Source organism: Eptatretus burgeri, chromosome 2 (genome assembly GCF_056783735.1).
Source record: "Eptatretus burgeri isolate ZD-2024b chromosome 2, Ebu_testis_v1, whole genome shotgun sequence".
In the NCBI taxonomy this organism is placed as follows: domain Eukaryota; kingdom Metazoa; phylum Chordata; class Myxini; order Myxiniformes; family Myxinidae; genus Eptatretus; species Eptatretus burgeri.
The window spans coordinates 38321447-38337391 of NC_140962.1; the positions used below are offsets into that span (position 1 = coordinate 38321447).

Here is a 15945-nt window from a genome sequence, read left to right on the forward strand (position 1 = left end):
TGTTGTTATTTTGTATTTGATGTGTGCAGTTAATAATTGCTTTCAGTCTCCGAAAGAGAAGAACTTAATTTCTTCCACAATAGCGATGTGCTTATTGCTGGGGACTTCAATTATCCAGTGTTGATTGGGGACCATTGCACGTCAGTGGATCGCTTGACCAACCATCCCGGCTTTTCATTGAACCCCGACCAGCAGAGACGGATTAAGGGTGCCTTGGGCCCGCGCGGTAAACCAACCATGAACCCTCCTACTCCTTACCTTCCTGCAGTTATAGACATCAGTAAGCTAATCACAGTGCACTGTGTTAAGTATCAATAAGCTCAGTCAGGTCAGGTATTCATCTCAGGATATGTTCTTATCGATACGATGCCGAGGCTCATTTAATATTTCATTATGTTTCAAAAAACGAAACCCTGTGAAATAAACAAGAATATTTAAATGAAAAAAATCGTTACATTTAAAAAGTAAATCGACAATGACATCAATTTCTGACAAGACAGTGAAATTTACTTGATAGACCATCATTTGTTATTTACACCAGAGTGGATCAACTCGCTTCGCGTGCCTCACTACACGTGGTGACAGAGGAAAAGACATCTTTGACCATGTCTGCTTTCTCTGGGAGTGAGGGAAGGGGAGGAATGGTAGGTGTGGGTTCGTTGGGTTGATGGTGGATTGAGTGTTGTGAAAGGATGGGGGAATGGGGTGGATGGTGTTGGGGGGGGGGATGGTGGGGAAGGTCAGCCAAATATATTTTGTGCTCTGACTGAATATGTGCTGTAAATTAGAAGTCAGAACCCAACACGTATAGATAAAAAGGAACTCAACACAAATTTATATTTATTTTAACTTATCAGTTAGACCTGGAAGGGAAAGTCAACACAAATCAAAATCTGGATGGCAAAGTCGAACTGCCAGCCTTGCTGAGCAGACGTGCCCCCAATACACTATAAGGGCAGGAACTTGGAATCTGGCCATGGTGCCGGTGATAGCTCACCTGCTCTTCCCGAAGGACAAAGTGGGACCTTTGACATCCACCAACTAATGCCAGCAGACGGGACATCCAGTTTAATGTCCCGTCCGAGGAACGGCACACACAAGGATGACAGTTTATAGCTGGGTCAATATTTCAATCCAGACTGGACAACTTAGATGTGTGTGCATACTTCTAAGCCACTCTTCCTGCCCTTAAAATCATTATATCATGAAATCATTTAGTATTTTTTGGTGTTATTTTGCTATCTGCCTCATAAATACTGTACTCCATTTTATAAAACAAACAAACAACGTGCCTGCTTTTGTTGTGAATTACATCGTTAAGTTCTTCATTGACATTTTGGTTTTCTGCACAGCTCCGAATGAAACATTTGGTTTATGAAACTGTTTAAACACTTCCAGCACCGAATTGAAATAATGTCTACCTCATCCCTTCTAAGCACCATGGGTGTAGAGAAGTAAGATTACGTTTGAATTCGGATGCATTTGGGGATTAAATAAGAGAGTGAGATAACTGTTAAATTAAGATTTATTTTCACATAATAGTCATTGTGGCATTACAATCAGAGTCTGGGAGGTCAGCTGTTCATCTGATTCCTGACTTGCTGCTCAGCATTCCGAGGATAGAGCATGGGCAAACACCGTGAGCTGGCATCCCATAGATGGTGAGTGGGGGAGGGGGCAGGGGTGGCGAGATGGATATTTATCCTTTAAAATATTCTCCCATCTGTTGTGTAGAGGAAAGCGCCACCACGGGATGGTGTCACTGGCACCCAGTGTGCTACCGCATGTGAGACCGCCACCGGCAATAAGAGCTGTGCTTGTTTCAAGTCATGTCCAGGTGTGTGTGTGTGTGTGTGTGTGTGTGTGTGTGTGTGTGTGTGTGTGTGTGTGTGTGTGTGTGTGTGTGTGTGTGTGTGTGTGTGTGTGTGTGCATAATATCATGAGCTTTAGAAAATTATTTATTCTTTGGGTTTTTTTAAACCCTTTCATAAAAGGGTCCACAAGTGGCCCTGAGATTTGGGTGTAGTTTCTGCTTTTTATTGTGGTCTCATCCTGAATTCATGACAATACTTTATTGGGAACTTTTGAATGTACAGTCCAAAATAAGTTTTACAGATTTTGCACAATATTGTTGGACCCTGACATTCGCGGGGGATACGTTCCTGCAAAATTCTGTGAATGTCGAATCTGTGAATGTTGCGGCATTGTTTCAATGAGAAAAACGGTGATAGGTTTCCGGCGGTTCGTGATTCATAAGGGAAAATAAAAAACATCCAGTAAAAAAAAAACAAGAAAAAAACGCGAATACGCCCACGAAAAACCGCGAATACGCCCACGAAAAACCGCGAATACGCCCACGAAAAACCGCGAATACGCCCACGAAAAACCGCGAATACGCCCACGAAAAACCGCGAATACGCCCACGAAAAACCGCGAATACACCCACAATAAACCGTGAATACGCCAACGAAAAACCGCGAATACACCCACGAAAAACCGCGAATACACCCACAATAAACCGTGAATACGCCAACGGAAAACCGTGAATACGCCAACGAAAAACCGCGAATACGCCAACGGAAAACTGTGAATACACCCACAATAAACCGTGAATATGCCCACGAAAAACCGCGAATACGCCAACGGAAAACCGTGAATACGCCAACGAAAAACCATGAAACTCCTACGAAAAACCGCGAATACACCCACAATAAACTGCGAATACGCCGACGAAAAACCGTGAATACGCCAACGAAAAACCGCGAAAACGCCTACGAACAACCGCGAATACACCCACAATAAACCGCGAATATGCCCACCAAAAACCGTGAAAACGCATACGAAAAACCACGAATACACCCACAATAAACCGCGAATATGCTCACGAAAAACCGCGATAACGCTTATGAAAAACCGCGAATACACCCACGAAAAACCGTGAATACGCCAACGAAAAACCATGAAAACTCCTACGAAAAACCGCGAATACACCCACAATAAACCGCGAATATGCCCACGAAAAAGCCTACAAAAAACTGTGAATACACCCACAATAAACCGCGAATATGCCCACGAAAAACCGTAAAAACGCATACGAAAAACCGTGAGTACACCCACAAAAAGCCACGAATATGCCCACGAAAAACCGTGAAAACGCCTACGAAAAACCGCGAATACACCCACGAAAAACCGTGAATACGCCAACGAAAAACCATGAAAACTCCTACGAAAAACCGCGAATGCACCCACAATAAACCGCGAATATGCCCACGAAAAAGCCTACAAAAAACTGTGAATACACCCACAATAAACCGTGAATATGCCCACGAAAAACCGCGAAAACGCCTACGAAAAACCGCGAATACACCCACAAAAAACCGGGAATATGCCAACAAAAATCCGCAAAAACGCCTACAAAAAGACAATGAAAACACCAACGAAAAACCGCGAATACGCCAACAAAAAAACCGCGAATATGTCAATGAAAAACCGCAAAAATGCCTACAAAAAATAATGAAAACACCAACGAAAAACCGCGAAAACGCCAACGAAAAACAACGAATAGGCCAACGAAAAACCGCGAATACGCCTATGAAAACCGCGAATACGCCTATGAAAACCGCGAAAAACCACGAATACATCCGCAAAAAACCTCGAATCTGCTTAGCACAGGGCTGCAAATGTAGAAGCTGGTAACATTTTATGTACCGCCAATATGCGGGGTCCACGAATAGCGGAACCACAAATGTCGGGGCTACACAGTATAAAACCAATTATATGGGGTTTCTTTTTAGTTAAATGTATAAACAGACAAAAAGCAGAAGTCAGAAGAAGAAATCGACATAATCAAAATATTTTCCCCCAAAATGTGTCAACACAATTGCAAATGTTGTTAATGGTAATGAAAAGTGGAAAGTTTAATCAATATATGTCTTTCCAAAGCTAAATAGATTTTAAGTATCACATTTGAAAAGTCAGATCGTAAGTGATCAGGTAGCCATCATTGTACATGTAAAGCTTGTGGTCTGCTGGGTTGTAATCCAGACTTCTCATTCCCTCCATTTTCTTTTCCAGCACAATGTTCATGTAATTTGAACTGTTGGTGCGAGTGTTGAAAGCAAAAAATATTTCTTCATCGTGCATCGTGATTGGACGCGTAAGGTAAAGAACCCCACACACCATGAATCCCTGGGTAGCAGTCGGTTTGTAGAATGGGACATTCCAAGTGTTCATCACGGCCAGTGTTTGGTTATTCAACAAACTCAGAACGATGCGCCCCATAGACTGCTCAGTGGAGTAAATGGCCCAAAGACCGTTTTCATCTACAGCTAAATCAATGTCAGAATACGCATTTCCCGTGTAAGAAAATTTGTTGTTGTGCACAGCATGAGGAAGTTGTGCAGTAGTTATATATGATTTGCTTGTAAGATTATACATAGCTAATTTTTGTGTGTTATACTGTTGGAAGTAAAGTTTGTTATTTAAAACAACAGCATTTAAAGAAGCAAGATAAATTGGAAGGCTTATTTGAGCAAGCGGTACACGATCAGTGCGTACTTTCTGGTAACTGGAGTAGAGACGTAAAGTGCTAAAGTAATTCAAGTTATCTGTTCCCACCCAGTACAGATTCTCCCTGCCTGGTTTTGGATTTGAATCTTTACCCCAAACACCTAATTTATATTTGCTCCCCCTCCAGTTTCGAGCCACCATGAAGGGTTTGCTGACGTCCTTTAGGCCACCATGATTGCAGGAACCTGGAGAGAATAGCAAGGCAGGTTAAATGAAGCAAATAAAACCGAATGTTCAACCTTTTTTTATTCAAATAAAAGAGATTTTCCTTTTAATAAACTTGTGAGAAGAATAAATGTGGTTGGTAAATAATGATGAGGTGAATGAATGGTCAGAATGCTTGAGGAGATGGGGTATTTGAGTACAGCATATCTCTCTTCGCAGGTCATTTGTTACGACAGTTTGATTTGTGATACAAGATTTCTTAGGAAATCGTTGCCGAATATGAAAGCGTGATGGAAATTATTTTGATTCGTTTTGTAATGCTAACACCATGATAAAATGGAAATGAAAAACAAGTTTGTGTTGTTAATATTCTCATTTTCAGTCCATTTTTCAATTCTCAGTTTATTCTTATTTAACCCTACATTTGAGAAAACATTAATGTTTTCAAATATAACAAATATTTTTAAGCGATGCTCGAAGTCTATTCCATGGGGCTTATGCCATTGTGAGTTGTCGAGAATAAGCTTCTACAAAACCGATTGTGGGATTTCAGGAAAAAAAAAAAGAAGTAATAAACCTCCCAAAAGGTGTTCACTTTAAAGTTTTCTTAAGCTATCCCCCAACTTTTAATTTAGATGGATCAATGATGGGTCTTTTTTTTGGAAATGTTAACAAAGCCTTTTCAGATATTAATCAAATATACTAAGCATGGGATTTAGATTTAAGTTGGGCATTAACTTTTTTTCCAGACAATATTGAAGAAACATGAACTTGTTTAAGTTCAAGTATGCCTCGATGTTGTGAAGTCGATTCCGTTGATGTTGGCTGTAACGTCAAGAATGAACTTTGTGTGGACTTCAGTTATTTGAAAAATAGATTTTAATTTAACTATCCTATCGTATTTCGTATTTCCTCTACTTGCTTCAAAAAAAATCAGAACAAACAAAACAAACAAATAAAAAACTATATTACACTCTATGACGATGATAATTTCTATTGAATTTATGTCTGCTCTTAGTTCTGCATACCCCCTCTTTTATCCAAAATGAATCTACATTAAATATAAATGCTGCTTCTTAAAAAAAAAAAAAAAATTTAAGAGATAATTTTAAGAATAAATTTCAACCATTATATCTATTTCACAAATGCTGCATATATTCTTCTTCTCCACCACGATATAGAGTTGACTGCAAAATTATCCACCCCCCCTCCAAAGGTTTCACATTTTGATGCCACCTGAGCCTATTTGATGATGCTTTCAAATCAAACATAATCTATTGAGTCTTCACAAACTACTCCAAAGTGATAAAGCGAAAAAATTCACACAAAATGTGAATAAGTTAGATTAACAGCGAAAACCAGATGATTCTCAGTTGCATAAGTTTTCAAACCCTTTGCCTAATTAACCCTAAATAACTTCAGGAGGTAATTATTTGTTTCAAAGATTACAAAATAAGTGTAATAGGTTTCACGTGTCTGTAATCAGTGGTTTAACATAAAAATTAAACTCCCCCACTTATCGAAGGACTTTCAAAGTGAAACTCACTTGGTCAACCAACAAGGCGGTAGCCTCGTGACAGCTTCATGTTAAGGTGGCTGGTTTAAGATCCTAGGGTCTTGAGTTCAAGTCGCTGTCGGCTGTTGAATTAACACCAGCAGGTTGACTCAGCCTGTCATCCTTGCAGGGTCGGCAAAATGAGTACCAGCTTACTGGTGACGAGGGCACTGTATCAGTGGAACAGCTGCGCCCCCAGAAAATTATGCAGCCAAGCCGCCACAGGCTGCTTACGAAAAAAAAATTATTAACCAACAAGGCAAGCATGAAGACCAAGGAACTTTCCAAAGAAGTCAGACATAAAGTGGTAGAGAAGCACCATTCAGGAGATGGTTATAAGAAGATTTCAAAGTCACTCATTATTCCTTTGAGTACGGTGAAATCCATCACTAAGACATGGAAGACTTATCATACCACCCAGATCAGGTCGCCCATCCAAACTCAGCAGCCAGGTAAGCAGGAAACTGGTTTGGCATGTCACTGTAAATCCAACAATGATTTTGAAAGATCTGTAAGGCTTTATGTCCAAGATGGGGGTCAGTGTTCATCAATCAACAATATCCTGTTCCCTTTACAAGCTAGCCTCTATGGACAGATGGTAAGAACGAAGCCATTACTGAAAAAGACGCATCTAAATGCTCATATGAAGTTTGCGAAAAACCATCTTAAGGATACTGCAGGTATGTGGAGAAAAGTTTTGAGGTCAAACGAGACAATTATTGAACTTTTTGGTCTAAATTCAAAGCCTTACGTCTGGCGTAAGCCCAACACTGCACATTACTCAATCAACACCATCCCGACTGTCAAACATGGTGGTGTCAGCATCATATTATGGGGCTGTTTTTCATCAGCAGGGACTGGCAAGCTTGTCAGGATAGAAGGGACAATGGACGGTATAAAGTACAGGAGAATCCTTGATGAAAACCTGCTTGAGTCAGCCATGAACCTACAACCATGTGGGAGATTCACATTTCAGCAGGATAATGATCCGAAGCACAAAACTAAAGCTGCACTGGATTGGTTGAATAAGAAGAAAATAAATGTTCTTGAGTGGCCCAAAGTCCTGACTTGAACCCAATTGAACATTTATGATGAGACTTGAAGATTGCAGTCCATCGACGATACCCATCACACTTGGCAGAACTAGAGTAATTTTCACGTGAATAATGGGCAAAGATTTCACCATGTCACTGTGCAAAGCTAGTAGAGATCTACCCACAAAGACTCGTAGCAGTCATTAATGCAAAAGGTGATTCCACCAAATACTGACCTCGGGAGTTGAATACTTTTACAACCAGTGAAGTTTGATTTGTACATGTTTTTGCAGGTATTCCTGACATCTAACCTCCTTCAACTATAAGTGTTTAGTTTGATCTCTTCAGTTATGAATAAAAAAAGTTCATTTGGAAAAATTGTTTCTACATACTTTGTGATTCATCTAAATGTGGCATTGGTCGGGGGGTAAATACTATGTCTCTTTTTCTTCTTCAAAAATATTATTTTTTGAGGTGTTTGTCTGCTATGCTCCTCGTCCATAAACCTCTCCACCTCCTCCTCCCCTCTCACCGTTTCACTCATATAGTGCAGCGTTTCTCCATGAGTTTAACAACTGTTCTAATCTCCCATCCCACGATCTTTATCTCCATTTATCAAAGTTGGGAATCTGGAATCGAGAAAAGCATCCAACCCCACCACACCCTCTCATAGCTTCATATCCCTCCTCACCCCACCCTCTCAATGCTTCCCCTCACCACAACCCCTAAATACTTCCCCGCAATTTTATTTTTATAGGCTTTTATTGAAGGCGACGCAAATGATCTTTGTAAATGTGTACCATGTTGTGCTGCTCCTGGTGGCTGTGAGAGGGGGTATTACGAGTTATGTTTTAGAACTCTCAATTGCATTACGAGCAAGAGAACTCTGTGTTATTCTTGCACTCACTCAGCCAAAGTTACTTTTCACTTGACTGCAAATATTCCAGAGAAATTCCCATGTGCTATTGCCTTTAGCCCTTTTGGGGGGGGGGGGGGATGGCATATCAGGTGTATATAAAGTGGCTTGAGCATCATTCCACCTTATCGTGGCATTTTTCCAAGACCGCTTCAAATGACAAAAATAACTAGAACGGAGAACGCATCTGAAAATGCAAAGCCCATCCGCGTCCACTTTGTATTCTGACTTCTTCCTTCGTATACTAAACATGACGAAAACAGCTAAAAAAAAAAAATCCAAAAATATTGATGATTTTAGGCAACCTTGACCTTTTGACCTCAAAAGCAATAGGCTTCATTGACCCAATATGCAAACCCAACTCAAATTTCAAGTCAATCAGATGGAAAGTGATTTTGTGACCTTAACCTTTGCCCTTTTGATCAAAAAAAAAACAGAAAAAACAATCAGCTTCTAGCTGTTGATTGGTGAACCAATTCAGTAACCCAATATGCAAATTCTTAATTTCAAATCAATTGGATAAAAATTGACGATTGTAAGTGACGACCTTTGGCCTTTTGACCAAATTATTTGTCTTCTGCATATTGTCATAATAAGGCTTTGTTGAAAATTTGCTGACAAAAGCTCAAATGGTAAAAAGGTATGGCCCGGACAGAGATAGACAGACACAGACACATACACACACGTGATTGCAACACCCCATTTTCAGGACGGGCTAATGATAACAATAATAATAGCCCATTAATAATATTAACATGATTTCAAAATAAGAATATTATTAATAATAATAACAGTACAATCATTGGCAACAAAAAGCCTGGTGTTGGCGCAGTGGTTAGGGCAGTGGCTTGGGACCCAAAAGGTCCTGAGTTCAAGCCCCGTTGGGATGTATATATATATATGTATATATATATATATATATATATATATATATATATATATATATATATATATATATATATATACATCCATATATATATATATATATATATATATATATATATATATATATATATATATATATATATATATATATATATATACACACACCAAGTCGAAAACACCAGGGGGTTGACTCAGCCTGCCATCCTTCCGAGGTCGGCGAAATGAGTATCAGTTGTACTGGGCCCGGTCTATGCGCCGGTTAGAATAGGTGTACCATGTCCCTGTGTGTCGTAAGAGGCAACCAGGGTTGCGTCAGGAAGGGCATCCGGTGTAAAAACCATGCCAAATCATTATGCGGACAACAAAAAAAACGAATTTCCACACCGGATCGGTCGAGGCCCGGGTTACCAACGACCGCCACCGGTAAATGGAGACGGTTGATCCGCTGTGGCGACGCCTAACGGGAGCTAGCCGAAAGAAGAAGAAGAAGAATTGGCAACAATAAAAAGGATAATAACATGATACCCCTGTTCACTCCCGTAGAAAAATTTAAAATTATTTTATGCGATTAGAATAACGGCAACACCCTAATCTCACCGCCAGCTGTAAACACAAACTGATCCAAAAAAGCTGATCCAGGGGTGTATCTTGTCCATTGCCAATTATCTTGCCAAGCCAGCCGTTCCTTGTCAACTGTTTTGTTGGAATGTTTGCTTGAGTACTTAAGCCACTTAGTGAGAATTACTTTCTTAACAATCGTCTTGAGGAAGTTCAGTCATTCAAACTCCCGAGTCTCACTATCAGCCATTATCTTTCTTAGGCAAACCACATTTCAAAGTTGGCCTCTAAAGCCAGCTGCTGACTGGGCATCTTCCATTGTAAAAAAAATCCTTCTTTGGCACATCTGAATCATTTTTGAACCATTTATCTTTGGCACACATGAACCTATTCTAGCAACAAGGCTTTCATCCACAACTTGATGGAGTTACTGCTCTCCCCTCTGGGCTGGCTACCCTGCCTCAAATCTTACTCAGCTGATACCATGGAAAACAAGGCTTTCAAGATCATTGGAACCTCCCACGCTGAAGCTGGGTTTATGGGCTTATCACGACTGTGTTATGCCCCCCCCCCCACTCACAATCCCTACAACCCCCTCCAAGCTTCTGCAGAGTTCACACGGTCCACGGTCCTCCATCAATCCCCCTTCTGGTGAAACTACCTAAATCCAGAATCACTGCTCACCTCCACTCATTTGTTCCTCTTTTTTGTGCCTGTGGATCCAACTTCCACATCCTCTTCAAACTCATTCTTCCCTCGAGGTCTTCAAAATAGCTGTTCACCCACATCTCAGATCGTCCCCAATCCAAAACCATGATATTTTCTACCCTTGTTAACCCCATCCAAGTCCCTCCTCCTTCCAAATTTACACTTTTCCCTCCTTTAGCTTCCTTCTGTATACATCTTGTCCGACCCATGCGCATCCTCTGTGTCATCTTTTCAACTCCATGCATGCGTATTTCACATCCTGTTTTTGTCTATTACGTCCTGATTTGTTCATTGTGCTAGCTCTTCCACAAGCCTTGACTATGTATACAAAAAAACAAACATTTGTTTTGACTCTTGCTGATTGGTTAATGACACTTGTCCCACATCTCAAGGATAATCTCATTAGCAATTTAGAAAATAACCATCAGCTTATTCCGGCAATAGAGGTCATTAAGAAGAGGAAACTCTTGTCTCATCCTTGTGACCAGTTGTGTTTCTATATCTATATGATTCAAGGCAAGGGGTTCGGGTTCTTCCTTTGGGTCAGCAGAGCTGCAAGATCCCTGATGTTTCACGCACCTGGTAGTGGATGAAAATTCGATGAATTTGAAGCATTGATTCGATTCTCACGACAACTCTCCAGTTTTTTCTTCAGAGCCTCCACCTCCCGTCGCATTGCCAGTACATTGTTTTTGTCATGTTTTTCCAGTGAGTCAACAATGGTGCTGACATTGGTGAGCTGTGAAGTATGACAGAGTAGAATCACTCCAAAGATATTTTGGAGACAATAATTAACTTATACTTTTGCTGGAGCAGCTAAAAACATATATTTTGCAATCTATGAACACAGTCATACCTCTGCAGAAAGGGACAGGATAAGGGTGCTATTGATCTCAAGCCTGAGCTCTGCTACAAGCTTCTCCATATCTCGGATCTCATTGCGCAACAACTGAAACTCCAGCTGTGTGTAGTAGATCTGTCCACTCTCTACACCTTCCACTCGTTTTATCAGATGTTGTAGTTGAGATGTGTAAGTCAACAGCACCTCTTCAAAGCGAGCAATCTGCAGATGGAGCAATAAATTAGAATTCAGCAGTTGATAAAACAAGCTCATAATTATAGAATGTGTAATTTTAACCTTTTCTTCCAACTCACGGTCTGTGATTCTTACAGCTCAATGACCATTCTAATTCTCTGGAAAATCCTCAAGTTTTCGTGGATGATGGCAGCCTGTTGCCGTAACATCTCATATCCTTCGGAAAGGCAGCCAGCACCCTCTACCCTCTCTGCAGAACAAGTCTACCCTGGGAAATCCCACACTCTCACTCTGCATCTCTAAAATGACCTTGTGGAAAACCTTTCAAAGAGGTTCACTCCCTCAAATGTATGGGCCTCAGCAACAGGCACAATGAATATTGATATCAGCCACATATCCAAGTTGGCATCCAAAGCCAGCCACCAAACGGGCATCCTCCATAGTGCCAAGTCCTTCCTTGGCCAATCGACCTTCTAACAACCTACCTCAGATCTTTCATTTCTTTGTGCATTGGGGTCTAAGGCTGTCAAAATCAATACAATCTCCTGTGACAAAACTTCATCTCAGGATCTGTTTCTCCTGCATCGAAGACAAGTTTGTGGTCTATCTTTCACTGCCTCCTTTCTGGTCGAGCACACTTTCACCTTTCCTTCTCTGTACCCCACCTCGTTTCTCCAGGTTGAAAATATTCTACCAGAACCCCACTTTCATTGCAACTCCTAAAATCCAGGCTCATTGCTTACTTACACTCATCGTTCCTCTTTTCTCCCACCTATGGAACCAATTTCCTCAGTGTGGTAAATCTTATCCCTCCCTGCAAGATTTCAAGGTGGCTTATTCACTCGAGTGTTCCAAAAAAATGAAAGTTTGATTTTTGCTGCTCCCTGATTTTGCCTTTGTTCCAATACCCCATAAGAACTTGTAGGTCAAAAATGAACAAAATTCCATGATATTTAGGGGTTCCTCAAGTTGGCACAATTTTGGTTCATATTTACAAAATACACGTAATTTGCACAATGTAATATACTATTGTAAAAAAAATGCTTGATCTTTTAAACATGAAATAATCAAAATACAGTGACAATGTCTTCACTTAAATATATCATGTCAAGAGTTCAATGTTCAGTTAATTCAAATGTCACTTATATTGTTAAAGTGGCCTTAGTAGGCTTTGGAATGGCCTTTCGGTGGGCACTGGGCAGCCACAACCTGAAGCAGGTATTGAACCTGCTCCTCATCATGGGTCAAACTGACATTATACGCTGTCATGAGTGCTATGCCGTGCTCAGCAGTGTCATTCACCACTTTGAGTCTTTGAACAGCCTCTTTAAACTTCACATAGACTGGATATTCTGGCCACAATAGTGGTTGCTTGACCAGGAAGTTGTGTTCCTCCTCTTGCGCATCCATTAGCAGCAAATCGAAGATTTTTAGAGAACGTTGCATTGTGCACATTCGACGGCAAGTTGTCAGTTACAGTTTGGCAAATTTCAACAATATTGTGCCAACTTGAGGAATCCCTAAACATCCTCCAATCTGCTTCATATTTGGTGTGTATGTTGCCACTGTCAAATGCAACACAGGCACACCCAGGGAGCATGAATATTCATACTTTTATTTTTTACCCCCTATTATGAAGCACCCTACTATTCATCTTCTCAGGTCCCAACTCAGGTCCCCCATCCCAACTCATGATTTCTCTATCCTGATTCACCCTCCCCAAGTTCACCCCTTCCTTTCCAGATTATTGTTTTTTCTCTCCTCTCCCTCCACCCACCTTTCTATCTTATTGTTCCCTTACTGTTTTCATCCCCAGTTTTCTGTTCCTGTTCTTTCAGCCCCCTCCTTGATACTGTTCTTTGAGTCTTATTCTCCCATCTCTTCCCTCATTTTTACTCTCACCCAATCTTCTTCCAATTGTGTCCCCCTGTTGAGTCCCAACTGCTGTTGGCATGGCTTTGCACTGTGTTCTCGCCGTTCTCTTCTGTTATTTTCTGTGTTCTCGCTCTTCCAACACGAACCCTTGGCTTTTCAAACAACAAAAAAATACAATAAAGCTATCATCGATTCGTTTGCTGAATTTTGATAATGACAGAAGAAGAGTTTAAAGTCATTATCTGTGTTTGCACTTTTGCCAGAAGTGTTCATGCAAAAATTTCTGAGATTTGAGAAATGGGAAATAAATCTTAACAAGGTTGATATTTGAACAAAGCCACTCATATCGTAGATTTTTCAATTAACATCAACCAGAGGTCACCGAGGGACTGAAGACACAAAGTTGGCATCAACTACAGTGGCCCCTCTCAAACATCATTTTGATTCTGCCTAACCCAGAGAGAAATGTTTAAAAAAAAAGAAAAAAACAAGACAAACATACAGAGGTATTGAACACAATGTGACACAGTTGGGGTTTTGTGCCAATAATTAATTTAATCTTCATGACCTTTGTTGTTGTGTCCTCACTTATGTTTATTTCATTTTTACAACATGCAAGGCAGGCTGATCGTTTATTTTTTTTATTGGGGAACATGGTGTAGCTCCAATGTGATCAAGTGTGCGAAAATCTGTCGATGAACCTGTAAGACTGCAGATCCTTCAAAGGAAACTCAGCCCCATGCTTGTCTGCGGTGTGTAATATTAGCTAATTCCACTAACTTTGCTGACCTGTTGATGCACCCTTTGCGAGAGGTCTTTGGTGACAATCTGAAGCTGCTCCACCTTGTCTGCTGGGAATGTGGTATTAGGGAGGTGAACGTTGCACACACATGCACCTCCAGCATCATAAGAACCATGCACATTGGAGTCAAGCAGAGTCTGCAAGGCAGTAGGCAAGATAGTCACTCGGTAAGAAGAGTTGAGAATCGAGCAAAAATTGCCTTGAATATTAAAACAAGTGCACTTTTAACAAATATCATTAAAGATGTTAATATGTGTGAAAGAAATAGATCGAAGATGGATCAGGAATGGAAATTTCTTACCATCTTTGACCATGAACAATGGATCAAGACACTCAGAAAGGCCCCATAAACCCAAAGATAATGCATATTTGTCCTGGAGTGCTGGTTCTGCTGTGAAATTTCCTCTTTTATACAAATTAGAGCCCTGACGTGACGATGAATGATGCAATCTCATATCATAACGTGCACTGGTCTGGTCTTTTTTTTGGTCACTTTTGTGGTTTCATATTGCTAAAGTTGGAATTTGTGAACTTTCAAGGCAAGCGTTATCAAAAGACTTCTGTTGATGCCTTCAGATCCCAGACTGGAGGTGTAAATTAAATTTATAAAAATCAACATGCAGAAAATGTTCTTGGAATTCACACAGAGTGGTCTCTACATGTTGTTACAATGATGGTGACGATGACAGACACGAACTCGAGAAGTCATCAAACATCTTACCCCATGCAGTGGTCAAGTATATAATTCAATTGAAAAAAAAGATTTTAAATGCAGTAGAAAAAAAATTCCATAAGTTTACAGCCATTGATGAATTCTGATACACCACCTCATTTATCTTGTCCAAATACTGCAAAACTGGAGGATTTTGGAAGCACTAAGAAGGTGATTTGTGTTCTGTAGTGTTCAAGTATATCATTCAATTGAAATAAAATAAATAATTTTAAAGGTCGTATTAAAAAATAAATAAATGCTGGAAGGTTACCGCCATTAATGCAGTGTCTATTACACCACCCTGTTTAACACGTTACATTAGTTCTTCATGCCTGTTGTTTGTGTCCTTTATGACGTCCTTAAAAACAGTAAGTTTCCTGTTTGGAATGATTTTCAATTTTGTTTGATAACCAGACAGGCAAATAGAGTAGTAAAATTATCTCACTGCTCTCTATGCATGTGCGGTTGGGACAAATTCAGAGCCAAAGTACTGCTAAACTACAGGTTCATTTTCCGATTCATGTTCTGATTTGTGTTCATAACATAACATTAAATTTCAATTAAGTTGTTCCTCGATCAAAAACTGACGTTTGTAGATGGATGGACAAACAGAAGTGAACCCATTTGCTTAACCTCACTTTTCGCTTCACATGTGCGGAGCAAGAACATTGTGATATAAGTGTATTGCAACATACACTTTCATGCAAAAGTCTTACATATGTTGCATTTTTCTATTCTGATACATAAAGAAGCTAAAACTTTGTGTTCAATGCAAATACGCCTTTATGGAAATGGAAATCTTAATCAAATAAACCGAATATATACACAATACACCTTTATATAAAACACTAGCGAGGATGTCCACCCTTTTCCTTCAAAACCATTGAAATTCTTCTCGGGACACTTTCAAATAATTTTGTGATAAACTCTTGTGGAATGGTGTTCCAAACTTCTTCCAAGACATTCCAAAGATCATCTAAGTTTGTGGGATTCCTTTTTAATTTATATTTTTCCAAATAGTTCCATACAGTTTCAATAATATTTAGCTCTGGGCTTTGAGGGTAGTCGGCTATGCATTGAAAAAACTCCGGATTCCTCTTCGGTCCTTTAACAAATAAGTTATAATTATC

At 40.0% G+C, this 15945-nt stretch overlaps 1 protein-coding gene across 1 annotated transcript; it reads right to left on the reverse strand.

Moving 5' to 3' along the window:
• Positions 1–1507: 1507 nt before the first annotated feature.
• On the reverse strand, positions 1508–14504 carry LOC147031839 (olfactomedin-4-like). Its single transcript, XM_085868238.1, has 5 exons — positions 14405–14504; positions 14091–14240; positions 11247–11453; positions 10970–11129; positions 1508–4754 (listed from the first exon to the last, which is right to left on the reverse strand). Exons 1-5 carry the CDS (start codon positions 14468–14470, stop codon positions 3961–3963), a joined length of 1377 nt encoding a protein of 458 aa, XP_085724364.1. The 5' UTR covers positions 14471–14504; the 3' UTR covers positions 1508–3960.
• Between the last annotated feature and the right edge of the window lie 1441 nt (positions 14505–15945).

Excerpts from the sequence above, each read along its gene's own strand:
- LOC147031839 (XM_085868238.1), bottom strand. The coding sequence starts at position 14,470 with ATGCATTATCTTTGGGTTTATGGGGCCTTTCTGAGTGTCTTGATCCAT. Across the intron at positions 14,241-14,404 it reads ATTGTTCATGGTCAAAGATG|ACTCTGCTTGACTCCAATGT; the intron begins GTAAGAAATTTC and ends ACTGCCTTGCAG. Across the intron at positions 11,454-14,090 it reads CGCAAAGGGTGCATCAACAG|ATTGCTCGCTTTGAAGAGGT; the intron begins GTCAGCAAAGTT and ends CTCCATCTGCAG.